The sequence below is a fragment of the Eucalyptus grandis genome, chromosome 8 (genome assembly GCF_016545825.1).
Source record: "Eucalyptus grandis isolate ANBG69807.140 chromosome 8, ASM1654582v1, whole genome shotgun sequence".
Lineage (NCBI taxonomy): Eukaryota > Viridiplantae > Streptophyta > Magnoliopsida > Myrtales > Myrtaceae > Eucalyptus > Eucalyptus grandis.
Window position 1 is genome coordinate 27,621,978 of NC_052619.1, and position 15,964 is coordinate 27,637,941.

The 15,964-nt window shown below is 41.7% G+C and overlaps 3 protein-coding genes across 6 annotated transcripts in view; all 3 read left to right on the forward strand.

The window, feature by feature from the left end:
* LOC104416868 (disease resistance protein RUN1-like) overlaps positions 1-15,964 on the forward strand; it is a 95,571-nt gene that overhangs the window by 54,637 nt on the left and 24,970 nt on the right. The window lies entirely within an intron of this gene.
* Positions 434-2,963, forward strand: LOC120287586 (disease resistance protein RPV1-like). Its single transcript, XM_039300454.1, has 2 exons — positions 434-2,254; positions 2,352-2,963. Exon 1 carries the CDS (start codon positions 435-437, stop codon positions 1,998-2,000), a length of 1,566 nt encoding a protein of 521 aa, XP_039156388.1. The 5' UTR covers position 434; the 3' UTR covers positions 2,001-2,254; positions 2,352-2,963.
* On the forward strand, positions 6,333-9,582 carry LOC108956722 (short-chain dehydrogenase/reductase family 42E member 1-like). Its single transcript, XM_039299799.1, has 3 exons — positions 6,333-6,488; positions 7,570-7,624; positions 9,236-9,582. Exons 1-3 carry the CDS (start codon positions 6,333-6,335, stop codon positions 9,580-9,582), a joined length of 558 nt encoding a protein of 185 aa, XP_039155733.1.

The window sequence follows — 15,964 nt, forward strand, 5'->3', positions numbered from 1 at the left end:
TTCAGTAAAACTGTTTTCCTGATGGAAAAGATTTCATCAGAAAGCTTTTCATGAAGACTGATTTAAGATATGACACTTTCTAGCGTTTGGCATGTACAAAAGTGAATTTGATTCTTGAAATACTAGAGGAAATAATTTGTTGCCCGCCAACAACAATTAAAGGGTGTTTGGACAATGGTGGTAGGGGGAATCTTAGGTTGAGTTAGTAAAGGAAAATGATTATTTGGTTTTGAAAGGGTAAGTCATTCTTCAAAATCTAAATGAGCATTTTTTTTAACTATGAAAACATTTTCCAATGCTTTTTAAGCTATGTTATGATTGGAAGATTAGATTTCAAAACTCGTTTTTCTACAAAACAAACAAAGCCTTAAGACTTTATTTGCTCCGGAGATTTGTTCAGTGTATGAATTAATCTTTCTCTGATATTTTTGCAGATGCCACAATTGAAAGTCTTGAATCTTACAGGTTGTGCTGACCTATTGATAAGCCCTGACCTGTCCTCTTTCACAGCCTTGGAGATATTGATTCTAGAACGATGTTCTCAACTAATGAAGTTAGATCCTTCCATCCGTCATCTAAAATACCTGGCTTCCTTAAATTTGAGGTTCTGCAATGAACTCAGTATGCTGCCAATTGAATTGAGTCACCTAAAAGCTCTTAAGGAGCTCCTTATTGATGGGACTTCAGTACAAGAAATTCCCGTGTCAATGGGTTACATGGAGCGACTCGAGATTTTTAGTGCCTCCAACTGTCTCCAATTAAGTCACCTGCCTGATTCGCTTTGTCACTTGACAGCTCTTTCAGTACTGTTGCTAGAACATGCAGAAATTACACGAATCCCTGACTCAGCTGGAACGCTGGTGAAACTTCGAGACTTGTCTCTAAAGGATTGTCGTTGGATAGAAAGACTTCCGGATTCAATTCAAAAGTTGAAAAGGTTAGAGCAGTTAGATATAACAGGGACAGGGATATCTAAATTGCCCAATTCAATTACTTGCTTGAGGTGTTTAAAAGTGTTGAAAATGGATTCTTGTTTCATTAGAGAATTGCCTAGAGAAATTGGAAATCTAGCCAACCTTGAAGAATTACATGCTTCGTACTGTAGGAGTTTGAAGGGAGCCATTCCCAAGGCTATTAAGAGTCTAGATCATCTGAAGATACTGAGATTGGGACATTCCAGTATTTCTGGCCTACCTTCGGAAATTGTTAGTCTTTCTTGTCTTCAGACGCTTGATTTACTTCGGTGCAACAAGATTCAAGCACTGCCAGAGCTTCCCTCCAGTTTAACTTGTCTGCGTGTGAGTTCTGAAAGGATGAAGGCCTTGCCAGATCTTAAGTTTATGGTGAAGTTGGAGGAGATATGCCTGGGTGATACAGATCCTAAGGAGCTCATATGTGCCTCAACATGGAAGAAGCCAAGATCTAGGTTGAGAGATACCTTGGTTGTGCCTGTAGGACTCCCAAAACTGAAGATATTAGAGTTGTCTCATTCTAAAATCAGTAGCCTTTCCCTGTCATGTACACATCTGAAGAAACTAGTTCTATCTGGCGTAAATCTTCAAGTCTCAGTACTTCCCGTATCATTGTCTGTTTTATCTATTCAGCGTTGTTTTTCTTTGAAAGGATTGCCAGCGGTTGGAAATTTGAGGACGCTATCAGAAATAAATCTCATCCAATCAGCAGTAGAAGAGATCAAGGGGCTTGAAGGACTAATTGCTCTGGAGGTCCTGAATATAGCGTACTGTGAAATACGAAATCTCAATGGGCTGGGACAATTAAGTGCTTTACGAAGATTGATTTTGTCAGACTGTGATTCACTTGATGAATTACCGGATATATCGGACTTGAAGATGTTGAATGTCCTAGAAGTCCAAAGATGCAAGATCCATGATATTGAAGGCCTTAAAGAGTTAACCTCCTTAGAAGTGCTGCATGTTAGTGAATGCGAGGCAGAAAAAACACAGCAAGTACAGGATGCATTAAAGCGTGTGATGGCATGATCAATAAACTCTTGATGTTCTGTGCTTTTGAGTGCATATTCTATAATTCAGATGGCTCTTCAGACCCAATCAAAAGCATACAGCTGTGGGGGGGGCGCAACATCATTGAAGTCCAACCTGAAATTGAGTTGGCAAAGTGGCACCACAATTGCAGGAGCTGCAATTTGAAATGTGGCACCAAAAGCCTTTCGAGTCCTTCATCTGTCAAAAGCGAACCAAGTGCCATAAACAACCACCCTTGCTCAACCTCACAGGTCATCAGATCCTTCATATACCTTCCTGTCTCACCAATTCATCTTTTCATCTGGTTTCTCTCTTGACTGGTGACTAAGTCGTTTGCTGTAAATTCAGAATTATCCAACTACAAAGAGATTTGGAAAATCAGAGGCGGAATTTTCTTGTCTCAGAGGCATCTCCAATTCTAAGACGGTACACATGAACATGATGCAGGGGCACAGTCGGTAGCTCTCACATGGGATCGGACCCCCCATGCAACTGGTTGTCTGGCATGTCATATGCAGGAGATGTAGATCAGATACTACGTTTAGGGTAAGACATGCTCAGACGAGGTAATAATAATGATTTCTTCCTTGACCAAAATTTATGATTTGATTGACTGTTAGAAACTCTCCTCTTTTGCTCAAGCTCAGTGAGTGGTTATGAAATACACCTATTTTCCAGGGTTCTGTTACTCTTTACCTGTGAAGAAAGACTTATTAGCCTCGGATTGATGGAGACTCTTCCTCATGGAATGATATTGTTTCTCAGGTTAATAGTTATCTGAGAGGCAACACTATGCGGATTATAGTCTTTAAACTAGGCCAAAATGCGTCAGTTTACTACACTTGGAGAACCAGAAATCAAAGTTCAATCGTCCTGGTAATCACATTTGTATTGAGAACATTTCAATTGTTTTTATGCTGATTAAATGCGAATGACACGCCCCAGATTACTGCCCCTCTACTCAAATGAAAGCATCCTCCCAATAACTACCAAGAGGAACATTAATGTCAAAACACGGACGGCAGGGTGGGGAGCTAGTTACCAAAGATCTAGTAATGATTGTAAGTGGTTATTGCTTTCGACATCTTTCCTCATCTAGGTTAAAGATCGCAAATAGGTTGTTCTAGGTATCTTTTGTTCAGTTTGAGCTTTTTGAGTAGATATTGACATCGGTGCCTAATTCTTTTGATCCTTGGTCTGCTTCTCACCTTTAAGCTAATATGGCTTAACCCAATCCAATCACTTCTGAATGCTGGCTGCTTTGGCAAAATCTTTGTTGACATTTAAATTTTGGTGACCTGTCTAATTATGGATCAATTTTTAGCCCCTAAACAAAATTAAGTTTCATTTCATAACATATAGATATTATGAATATCTGCATTACTAGTATGAATTATTAAAATTTTCTTTATTTAAAAAAGGTAGTGGGGAGGGCTTGATCTGGGCCGACCGGGCCCCTTATTCTTTTTCTCCTTTTTCTTCTTTTCTTTCCCCGCGCGGGCCGGCCCATCTTTCCTTCTTTCCGGCTCGGCCCGCCCATTTCTTCTCTTGTCCGTCTCCTCTTGTCTCTGTTTTGGCTGCTGGCATTACGACAAAGAGCATAAGCACGGAGAAGGACGGTACTGTACACGGACAAGGACCGGGCGAGCGTCTCGCGAGAGACGGGGGTCGGGGACGCTGGCTTTGAAGCGGGGTTCGAGAGAGAGCAAGTCAGAGCGAGAGCGAATCCGAGAGGAGAGAGTGAGAAGCCGGGAGGGAGCAGAATAAGAGGAGGGCCGAAATCGGCGGAGCGACGTTAGGCCATTTTCACGCGAACCGACGACGCCTGCTCGGCGCCGCCGAACCTGCGCCTCCCCTTCCACGGCGCTCGATTTTTCCGAGGAATTGTGAGAACGACAGAGAGGGAAGCCGAGAGTGAGATCGGAGAGCCACGCTCAGCCTCACCCCATCGACCTGACTACGCGTCCCCGCTGCATCCCAATGACCTCTGACCGGCGTCCCCAAAACCACCACTCCCCGGCGTCCGATTTCCGGTGAGTCGCTGTTCTTGGTTCCAGAACCCATACCCAAGTATCTCGGCTCGGAGGCGTTGAGGCGGTCGGCCGTGGCTCAATTTGTATCGCCCACATCCCTCAACCGCCGTCCCCGAGCCGGGTAGGGACCCACAATTAAACGCTCGCTCCGCCGCCATTGACTCGCCCCGTTTTGGCAGAACTGTAAAACCCACTCGTTTCTCCTCTCTTTTTTTTTTTCCGCGGAAGGGGGGGGAGGGTGTCCAATAGGCGTGCATAGTTTGGGAGAGCCAATGTGGTTGCTTTGGCTTGTCTTCTGATGGTTTCTAAGATGTCCAATATCTCCCTCTCCGGCCCATGGTTGCCACGTGCTTGAAGAAATGCCTAAACCAAATCCGTTAGAATTAATATCTGATTCCGAGTTGTCAAAAGGAGTATGTGCACATATGTTGTGCGGTATAGGCTCTCTGTTGATAACTAGGTATATGTTCAGCTGGATTTCATTTCTACCAAAGTCCAAATCTCTTCAATTTTGGCTGCCTTTGCTTTGTGTTTTGGCCATATTCCGGCTAATGTCGTCTATGCTTATGACGTGGCTATGAGCATAAGTCTTGCACGGATGATGTCACACCCCGAACCCCAAGCGTGCAAACATCCTTTAGCGATAGATTAAATTGCGACATCCCAAAACGCGTCGCCGACCCGCTATTTTTATCTTTTGATTAACGCATGCAGAAGCACTTAATATACACACCCAGTCAATCAACAAAATAGGGATAGTAAAACACAATAAACTATTTCCAAAAGCGGCACCTTTATTTATCTACTTGTTAACCCTAGGAAATTTGATATTTACAAGTTTACCTCAAATGATAACTTCCTAACGACCAATAGGTAAAAAGGTCAGAGAGGGTCAGGGTTAGCTTAAACTTCACTAATGATGAGGCCAACCAAAAGTAACACTAGACACGCCCGTGTCTTGGTCCATCAAGACCCCAAACCGCACGTGATGATTCTCTATACTACGAATCTGAAAATATTTAACAACAGAATGAGATATAAATCTCAATGAGTTAACAACTTAAACCTTGATTAAGAAGTAAATTCATCTCGAAGGCAGCCTAAACACGCACCACATACAAACTTACATCGCCTTAGCACACCCATGCATATTAGCACATCTCACATGACAATAATAGTGCAAAATACATAAATAATAATCAACAAACATACTAAAATTCCTTCACCAAAAAAAAAAAAAATACTAAAATTCCATGTGCATTGTCAACACACGTAATTCAATTATTATGACCCATCGGGTCACGGCCAACACAAGAGTCAGCGGTCTTCCGGTATGACCAGGTATTGTCCCGTCTGACCGAGCATTGTCCCGTTCTATCGAACACAGTATCATCTAGATACCTCGCTTAGACGGCAATCCAAAAATGAGTATCGGTCCGGCTTCAACTGTGATTTGGCATCCAAACCCTTGCCGGACGTTCAACAAAAATCAGGCATCACCCCTAGATTCTGTGGGTGGCGAGTTCGATTAAATGACCATTCAGCACACCAACAATCAAACCAATTCTTATTGCCATTAATTAGTCCAAAACAAAAAAGAGTTCATTTTTAAGTAATTAATTTTGGCAAATTTTCACCTTTAAAAATGCCAATAAAATATCTATACATGGTTACGTATTTGAAATCAACCCGTTAAATTTTACATACTTTTATTTTAAAACTCCATGGTTTTATTTAGCATGTAAAATTTGGCATTTAAACCCGACACCTCAAAATTCTCTATTTTCTTGCCCATAAACCCTTTTTATGAAAAAATAAAAATAAAATCTATAATAAGGCAATAAATAACATAGCATCACATGTGTAAACAGTAAAAATTATGCACAAACTCATCCAGAAAAATGAGCATAAAATTCCACTAATGGCTAATACATCATTAATTACACTAATCACGATTAATTAAGTTAATCGTGATTAATTATACTGATTACGATTAATTATGATAATTATAATTAATTAAACTAAAATCAATTAATTAGCCTAACTATAATTAATTAAAAATTAATTGACGTTAACTAAAATAATTACAATTAAATAAATAAATCACGATTAATTAATCTAATCATAATTAATTAAAATAATCGCACTTAAATTTACTCTAAATCATCCTTAATCGCAATTAAGACTAAACTAAAATTAACTAATACTAGCCGCCATTAATATTAAACTAACTACTCCATAAACGTAATTAACATCCTAATCCATGATTAGGAAATTAACTCACGGATTTCTGGCAATGCTGGTGCGACGGTGTCAAGAACGTGATGCTTGCGACTCTAACGGAGGCTCAATGGTGGTGGCAGTGGCGGCTCAAGCTCACGGCTCAAGCTTGGGTGGCTCAAGCGACAAAGAACTTGCGGCTACATCGATGGCGTCAAGGGTGCCGGTGGTGGTGATCTATGAAGCACGGACACGCCGTCCGTGCTCACGTATCGTGTCCGACACGTGTCGGCGTGTCGGACACCTCGACACGGTCGGACACGCGGTCAACGTGTGTCGGATTTTTCGACACGTGGTCAACCTTTTCCGACACGTTTCGACACGCGTGTCCGGGAGGGAGCAGACCACGAGCGACGGCGAGAGACAGCCGAGCTTAGACTAAGGCGAGGGCCGGCCCCGTGATGCTGCGATGGATCCGACGAGGCTGCAGCTGCGAGGGAGAAAGGACCAAAGGTGAGAGGAAGAGGAGAGGAAGGCGGTCGTGCGGCGGCGGCGAGGAAGGGTCGTGCGTGCGGCGAGGAGCGGCGACCAGCGAGGAAGGAGGTCGTGCGGCGAGCGGCAAGGAGGGAGGAGGAGAAGAGGAAGGGTGGCGAGCGGCGAGGAGGAGGAGTAAAGGAGCTAGGGTTTCTGAGAAACTCAAAAGTAATTAAAAAATGGGAGTCTATGGGTACCTATTTTGGGGGAGGGAAAGTGATGGATAGATGGGGAAATGGACGATTGTGGGAGGGAAAGGAAAAAAAAAAATTGGGTGGGGGAATGGACGATGGTGGGGACTGGGGAGGGAAAGGAAAATAAATTTGGGAGTGGGGGAAATGGATAAGGAAAAGAAGAGAGTGGGGAATTTTTTTAATCAGAAAAATAAATAAATAAGATTAAAAAATAAAAGTAAATTTGGGGAGGGGGATTTCGAAAATAAATATAAATTTGGGATAATGAAATAAAAAAAGTGTAAGATTTATTAATATTATTAGTATAAATTCATTGTAAACTCTTTATTTATTTATTTGTGAATTTGAATTAAATTAATTAAAAATAAATAAATTATTTAATATTTAACGTGTCGAAACGTGTCGAAATTCTCTACTTTTTGAGAAATGACGTGTCGCGTGTCATGTTGTGTTGTCAGTATCGTGTGTCCGTCTTTACATAGGTGGTGATGGTGGTGGCACGTGTGGCTCGATGGATAGGCGGCTTGAGCAGCAGCGACTTGGAAACTTGGCTGTGGAGTTGATGGTGCGGGTGTGGTGGCACAGGTGGTGGTGAACGATGGTAGTGATTCGGTGAGGGTGAACGGTGGCAATCAAGGTGGTGAGTGGTTATGAGGGCTGTGGTGGTAGACGGCCCAAGAAGGAAGAGGCGGTCTTGGAGAGGCCAAGTGAAGAGGATGAAGAAGATGAACGGGAGAGAAATGGAAGGAAAAGAAAATGAAGGGGGAAGGGGTTGGCAGCAGAAGAAAAACGAAAAAGAAAGGGAAGAGAATGATTTTTGTCAAAAATCCCATCAATCTTCACACCAACCCCCTAAAACCCTCATCGCCATGCATATTGTTTAGGAGTGTAAAAAAAAACCGACCCGATCCAATCCGTACACGAAATAAATATAATACATGTTTCGGGTCTTGATACTGTTCAAGTAACAAATATAAAACAAGCAACGAAATATATTTTGGATCGGGTCAGAAATGGAACATTGTTCAGACCCGAAACACGTTAAGACCCTGTTCCAAACAAGCCAACCAAACACAAACAGTCAAAACACATCGCTGAAAAGTGAAAACCCCTCCCCTTCGGCTTCTTCTCCGAGGATTGCGCCTTCTCGTGGATTCCGCTGCTGCCCTCCGATCGACGCGCCTCTTCCTCTCCGTCATCGTCGCCACCCTCGTCTCAGCGCCGGAACCCTAGCTGCCGCCGAATCAGTCGATCGTCGCCGTCCGTCGCCGAAAACCCCTCCCCTTCCCCTTCCCAAATCCCTTCCGGGTCTTCTCCGAACTCGCTCCTCCTCTCGTTCGCGCCGACCGTCGAGCACTTGACCCGCAACGCCCGGCAGAGGTGCTCCTCCGGGCAGCCACGTACCCGAGGCCCCAGGAGATCTAGTGGAGGAAGGAGCTCACCAACTCCATCCAGCTCATCGGGATCGTCTCGACGCCCGTCGAGGCCAAGGACTTGCCCTCTGGGAAGGTCGTCGCTTGGACCCGCCTCACCGTCCGGAAGTCCCCCACCGACACGACGTGGTAAATGCGTTTTTTTGCCCCCCCTCCTTTTTTCTCTTGTGGCAAAGGATGGGTGTTTTGGGCATTTGTTTTTCGTTAAAATTGGAATGTGGCTTTCGTTTTTGCGGATAATGTGGTGGGTTTTAAGTGGAAATTGGCTTCTTGCCTTGTATTCCTGTGGGAGTCCACTGCATCCGCGGTAGGTTCCGATCGCTTTGCTTCGTAATCGGCCCCAAATTGAATCGCGGCTCGGTGCTGCCGGGAGTGATTCCCAAGTAGATATCTTGTCTGGATGCGTTGAATAGCTTAGTGGTGTCTGAATTTCTGTTGTCGCGCTGATGTCGGAGTAGGCGACCGATTTGTCTTGCTTCGGAGGCGATGCGAAATGCCGTTGGCAATTTGAAATGCGAGGAAAGTGCGGAAATTTTTGTCTAGGAGACCAGTGCAAGTAGATCGATATGGGATGCTCGTTCTTTGGTGCTTTCTTAGGCTGAAATGCTGAGTTGCCATGGCTTATAGTGAGTGATTGTAGTTAAAATATCTTACAAGTGTGGACGGACAGGTGCTTTCGGTGGATGTTGTGACTGAACCTCAATCGCCGTGAATTATGAATTTTCTGGTTTAGTTGTCCTGAGCTATCGTCAGTGATCTTTCTTTTTTGTCTTTTAGATTCGAAAGCTGATTTGGGGTCGAATTTTCTGCATCTACAGGGGATGTTGCGCGCAAAGCTGACATCGAAAGATCTCTGCGCGGTGCTGACTGTGTTTTCCACCTTGCTTCGTATGGCATGTCTGGCAAAGAGATGTTGCAATTCGGTCGAGTCGATGAGGTGAACATAAACGGCACCTGCCATGTGCTGGAAGCTTGCGTTGAGTTGGGGATTCGAAGGCTCGTCTATGTTAGCACATATAATGTTGTGTATGGAGGGAAGGAGATCGTGAATGGCAATGAAAGCTTGCCTTATTTCCCTTTAGACGAGCATGTAGATCATTACAGTCGTAGTAAGTCAATTGCAGAACAATTGGTTTTGAAGAGCAACGGTCGTCCTCTGAAGTAAGTGATACTGATTCCTCGACGTGCAAGACCTTGGTTTAACTGTGTCTTGTATGTGCTTTTTACTACTTTTACCGTGGATGTTGAGTTCTTCCAACTTCCTTATGGGTGAGTTTGATAAAAAAAAAACTCAGTTTTCTTTTGGATATGGAACCTGCCCAACAGGTTGAAGTGCCAAAGCTTTAGGTTTCTTGGGATTTTTTCTTCGCTGCCCTTTGTTCTTCTACTTGGTGCTCTGCTATTGAGTTTTTATCAGTTAAAAAGACTTAGATTGATCACTCGCAAGAATAGATGTTAAATAATAATCTGTTCGCATAAGAATGGGATCAGGATGGGATGATTGCTGCAGAGTTTTAACCTGAACCCTAGAGAAAAGAAAGGTGAAAAAGAAAAAAGAAAAAAAGGCAAGAAACCCATCAACCCGACCCAACCCGACCCGAACCGACCCAAAACACATTAGATGGTCTAATGTGTTTGGTCGGGTCACAGTGTGTGACCCTTGTGTTTGACCTGACCCGACCCATTGACACCCCTTTTATTGTCCCCATAATATCTTCTTATATCTATTTTCCTTTAAAACAAAAATCTTGACTCATAAATTATCATTTTCCATAATTCTCTCGTCCCACAATTCATTTTTCGAAAATTTCGAACATGTCAATAATTCAACGGATATAAGACGACATTCAATAATTTAATCTCGAAACCCTCGAAAGTTTGATACCCAAAATTAAATTAAATTTCTTGATTAAAAATCAATCGAATGCAACTTTAGTACGATCTAATCTATCATGTGACTTTTAGGGGTTTTCGCACAGTGACCTGCGGTCGATAATTATCGATCCATGTTTGTGCATCTTCAAATCACGGACGACCCTCAGTTGTTATGTAATCACGATGGTTTAATTACGTACCATGAATATAAGATCAATCGAAAATCAGTTTATCATTGTTTGACACAAATACGATAATCGTACGGAATCATCCACAAACTGACTACATACTTTCGTTGAATCGATTTGTATCCATTCGCTAGTTGGCTTATAACGGTGTAATATTGACCGTTGTCGATCCTTTTGGTTGAGCGGTCGATTTCTGATTGAATATTATAGTCTTTCACATTTTAACCCTTTACGATCATATCTAATAGATTAGTTAACTCATAAGTAATCAATTCAGAGTAAAGTAATCATAAGTACATCAATGAAATAACAATTTCATATATTTCGAAATAGAGCCAAATTTCATAGGATGATGGAGATGGATGTCGGCCAACGCCTATCTAGTGGTCAGAAGCAGTCGGTCCGACGATGGTTCTTTTTGATTGGGCAGATAGTGTTGCAGGAGCTTTGACGTTCTGGCCTTCAGGTCCTGGTTTTTGGGCAAGGGAGGAAGAATTCAAGAATGAAAAAAAAAAAAAAAAGTACAAGAATAGGATAGTTTGATGAAAGATAGAAAAAGAGAAATGGAGGCTAAGTAGTCTCCATCGAGAATGGGTTGATTGTTGTTTTAACAAAAGTGGGCTTGTCATGACCAAAATGAGCTGAGTTTCGGTTATAAGGCCACCGAGTGTTGGGCCTATGTTTTAGTTTGGTAATTTGGGCTTTGTTAGGTTACCCAATTGTGGGCTTAGTTTTGTTTGGGTTATGTTTGTACTTTAGTAAATTAGGTTTTGCTCGAGTGGACTTGACATGGGAAAATTGTCAAAAAGTCCTAAACCTATCATGACTTTTATCAATTCATCATAAACCTTTAATTTCTGCCAATTAAGTCCTAAATATTTTTACTTCTGGCGATTTAGTCCATCCGGCCAATTTTGGCGGGAAAATCCGACGTGGGCGTCAACGGTGACATGTGGGACTATTGGTGCCGACGTGGATAATTTTTAATAATAATTTAATATGTTTTTATATATTTTTTGAATTTTTATTATTTTTATGGTTTTTCCCTTTTTCATTTTTTTTTTTTTTTTTTTGTTTTTTGGCTTTTTCCGTGATTGGCCACCGGCCATAAGCAACGGCCGGCCACTAGCCACAACTAGCTAGCTAGCCTCACTCGTCACAGGCAAGGCTTAGCCGGGCGAGGAGGAGCCCCGGCAAGGGGAGTCCTCGCTTAAGCGCGGCTCGGCCAGGGTTGCTTGGGCGAGGCCAACCCTCCCCCAAGCCAGGGTGAGGGCTGGCCTCACCAAATTTGGCGAGGGGAGCCCTCACCCTTGCCCAGGCGAGCATTGGCCTCACCTAGACCAAATCTGGCAAGCTCAAACATTGAAAATATTAGGATTTCGATCTTTTTTGGGAACAGGCCAAGAAAAAAGCCAAAAATATTCGAGAGTTATGGAAAATCAACCATACTTGAAGCCTCGTATGGAGCCAACTTTCATTATAAACACAAGACACCCTTTTACAAAGAAATGCTAGATTAAATTGACCTCTCAAGAATTTGATTACAAAGTGTATACAAGAAGGATTTTGCAAGTAGTGGTAGTGCAAAAAAAAAAAAAAAAAACAGTTGATAAAAAAGAGTCACCGATCACCTGATTCCCCAACAAGGAATTACCAACACTTTCATAAAATATATGACATATTTTCTTCCAAAATAATGTGTATAACTTATTCAAATAAATGGAATGTAATAAATGAACGGAATGATTACACACGTTGGACCTTCATACATTCACGGGCGCCACTAGCGATTTGAGTGTGGACAGTGGGAGTCCCCACCACCCATTGAATAGAACGACATGTGAATGGAAGTGCTGTCCATTAATTCAAGTTTTGTCATTTCACCACTCCTTTTTCTTGTGTGTGGAAGTAAAGCGTCGGTACAAGGACAGCTTTCTCAATCAAACAGCCTTTTTCAACCAAAAAAAAAGAAAAGATCGAACAGCCTTTGTCCTGTTGTGACGTGGGGGAATATAATGTGGGACACTGGCCGATGTTACTGAATTTGCTGAAGTTTTATATAAATAAGACCAAGAAAAAGAGCTAAACAAAGAATGTTGATGGACATATCTAATAGAGAAGTACACGAATGAAAGAAAGGAAAGAGATGTAACCCAAAAAATGAAGGAAGAAAAAAAGAAGGAGAAAGAAATGAGACTTCCAAAGCACAATGCTGACTCATATGACATAAATGTCAATCGTTATGTTGAGATGGGGAGATTCCAGCCATTGAATTTGAGCCAATTGCAATTGCTTATGCACAAGGTTCGACCTTCCACCTGCTATAAAATGGAAGGGAAATTTACAAAACTCTACGCACTAGCAAATGGAATCCAACACAGTAAAAGTCATATTTAATGACGTTTTACAGTGTCAAGTTTTTTATTACGATAGTGTATTGCAAATCTTTGTAAACTGTCATAAAAAAATAAGGAAAAAACCTTTAAACTTGCGGCCTTAAGCTATTGATTACGATCGAACATTGTAGACCTTTAAATGCCGAAGCATACAGCTAAAGTTACGGTGGGGGTCTAGCCTCCAATCATTGTACGAAATCATATCGATTTTTGTGTTGGGTTATCCAGGTAATATTTTTTCCTAATACTGATTCCATCACTTGTAAAAGGCTTTCTTTCCCCAAGCCGATCAATAAACCAATCAGAAATCTAGCCTCCAATCACGATTGTACGAAATCATAGTCATAGAATTTATGTTACGTTGACTTGTCAGATTCATTAATAATTTAGTCAACACTAAATCAATATTAAACAACTATTTGTATTGATCACATGTCTAAATATCACGGTAAATGTGATCTTTAGTAAAGAAAAGTTTCATGTGCAAATCATTAACTTTTTTAGGTACAAACACGATACCATTACTAAAAGATTTTGTAGTATTATGTGTTTTAGGGCAAGGCGGTCTTTTTTACCCTTTCAAAATCCTTAGAAAAAATGCTCAAGAACAACAAATATAATTTAAAATTATAAGTAGCATGTTTGAGTGAGCTTTATAACCATCAAAATTGAATTAGGGTCAACATAGAGATAGTTCTATAATTTTTTAGGATAGTCGTGAAACTTCTTTCATGTGAATATAACGTGTAAGTCTTTGAAACAGGCTTCGGTCGAAATCACGGGTTAAAAAAGTCATGTGACTTTTACTTCACCAGAAAAAGTGAAAGAATTGATGTCGAAGGACACCACTTGAAATAATCAAGCACATGGCTAGAATCTTCCTTACATGTCACATGTAAGTAACAGATGAATTTGGTGCGTGAATGCAGTTGGATCAATGTAGGCAATGTTAGTGTGCATGGAAAAAGAGAGACAAGAAGATTTTCAAATCTGGCATGTGAACGCACTTGGATCAATGTAGGCAAAGTTAGAGTGTGCGTGGAAAAAGAGAGCCAAGAAGATTTTCAAATCTGGTATGTGAACGCACTTGGATCGATGTAGCCAAAGTTAGAACACGCATGGAAAACATAAATACTGACATTGTTAAATAAGATCACCGTGAATAGGATCCACCAATTAGAGACGCATTAAAAGCACTTTTAATTAGCAATTTTCGTAATTTCACATGTTCATTGCAAAGATGATCCACCGCTGCAACTGTGACTCAACAGGTAATAGCTATTGAAGTGATCATAAGAACCATATCACACAAGGTACGAGAAAAATACGGTACGAATCAGGTTAAGTTTTGTTCTAGAAAACAATGTCAACTTAGGACAAGCAATTTGAACTTCCCAATGTACTACCATCAGCAAATTGAGTTTCTTAAATAAAAACCTTGCGGCTGCAAAAAAAAGCCTTAAAAATAGAGTTAAGAGTCAACTGACAATACAAGAAATGTATGTTACTCAACTGAAGGTCTACACAGATGAGCTAACAATAAGAACAGAGAATTACGACTCCAAGCACGGGAAAAAGAAGGAGCTATAGAAAATTATCATTAACTCAAGGTGTAGTTAACACGAACTTGTTTCAACGTTTGAGCTCTCTAGTGAATTATCTTCCTTTGTTTTTCACTCAAGATCTGGCGATCTCAAATGTATAGTCGAGAACTAAGTGTTACACAACTGCGTGACTTCGTGGGAGCCACCTCTAGTACCTCGTACTATGACTGATTGTGGTCAAGGACTAAGTGCCACGTGATGTCGAAACTTTGTGGGGAGAGGGTACCTCTAGAACCTTGAGCTTGGTATTGAGTATTGAGTCGAAATATTGAGTGGAAATGTTGAGGTTAGATTGGGAATTTGAATATTGAGAGGGAATATCGAGACCCCTGTAAGTGATTGTTTGCTTGAATGATAGATTGATTGTATTGAATGATCGATTGACTAAGATTGACATGAGGCGTTTCGAATGCTCGAGTGTTGTTACTGCACTTATGTGATATATGAATTGTGCTAACAGGCAAGAGAGAATTGGAGAGATGTAAGTCTTCTATATTATGTGCATAGACTGCCTCTAGGTGTATTTCCTTCTTAGTTAGGGTTTAGGGGGTGAACTTGTTAAGACATTGTCTCACTCCGTCGTGGGCTTAACTTTTCAGGTCCTTAGTGTAAAGAACCCGGAGCTGGAGACGGAAGGGTCAAGAGCATGGGTGGCTCAAAAGTTTTTTTGGAGATAAACTTCATGTACTTAGACCCTAAAGTTGGCCCCTATTTGTAAACCAAATTGTGGTTTCTAATAATGTGTCGATTTGAAATTTGTTGTCCTACTTTTCTATCCCATGTCTGTTGTTGTTAGGGGATTAGTTTATACGCTTCCGCATGTGCATTAAAATGAATGGGTTGACAATGCGTCCTAGGATGTCGCAATTTTTATCGACCACTGAGGGATGGGCACGCGCTTGAGGTTCAAAGCGTGACATCCCCACCCGAAGTGGTATCAGAGTGAGCCAGTGTTTGGAGTGATAAGGTGCGATGGGTTAATGGGATAGTTAGTCAAAAATGCATTTTTATCATGCTGAGGCATGCGATTGATAATTGATTAATAGATTGTTTCGTGTGGGTCGCTTAGTTTTCATGTATGTGTGAAATTGGAAAGCAGGTCTGTAGAGATCCCATAAGATGAGCGATCCGGAGCCGAAGACTCCTCAGAAGAGGAGTGTCACGTTAGCCTCTCAGGGTAGGACGTCGACCAAGGTCGATACCCGAGGTGGTCAAGGTAGAGCGCAGGCTTAGGCCAGCGCGAGTGAGAGAGTACCGTCGCAAGCTGGTACTAGTGTAGCAACGCTTAACGATCCTAGAATCAATGGGATTGTATAAGCGCTCAAGACTTTGGGAAATTTGATGGAGCGGCAAGTTCAGAATCAAGCTAGCGCTGGCGTTGCTACAGCCGCACCTACTAGAGTTCAACCTGGGATTGTGATCAAGGAGAGATCGATGCACAATTTGTTGAGTAGTTTCTGAAGTTGCAACCACCAAAGTTCATA

Bases quoted from the DNA above. Each gene is read 5' to 3' on its own strand.
- LOC108956722 (XM_039299799.1), top strand. From the start codon at position 6,333: ATGCTGGTGCGACGGTGTCAAGAACGTGATGCTTGCGACTCTAACGGA. The intron at 6,489-7,569 runs GTGATCTATGAA...GTGGTGGCACAG, and splicing joins CGTCAAGGGTGCCGGTGGTG to GTGGTGGTGAACGATGGTAG. The intron at 7,625-9,235 runs GTGAGTGGTTAT...CTGCATCTACAG, and splicing joins GAACGGTGGCAATCAAGGTG to GGGATGTTGCGCGCAAAGCT.
- LOC120287586 (XM_039300454.1), top strand. From the start codon at position 435: ATGCCACAATTGAAAGTCTTGAATCTTACAGGTTGTGCTGACCTATTG.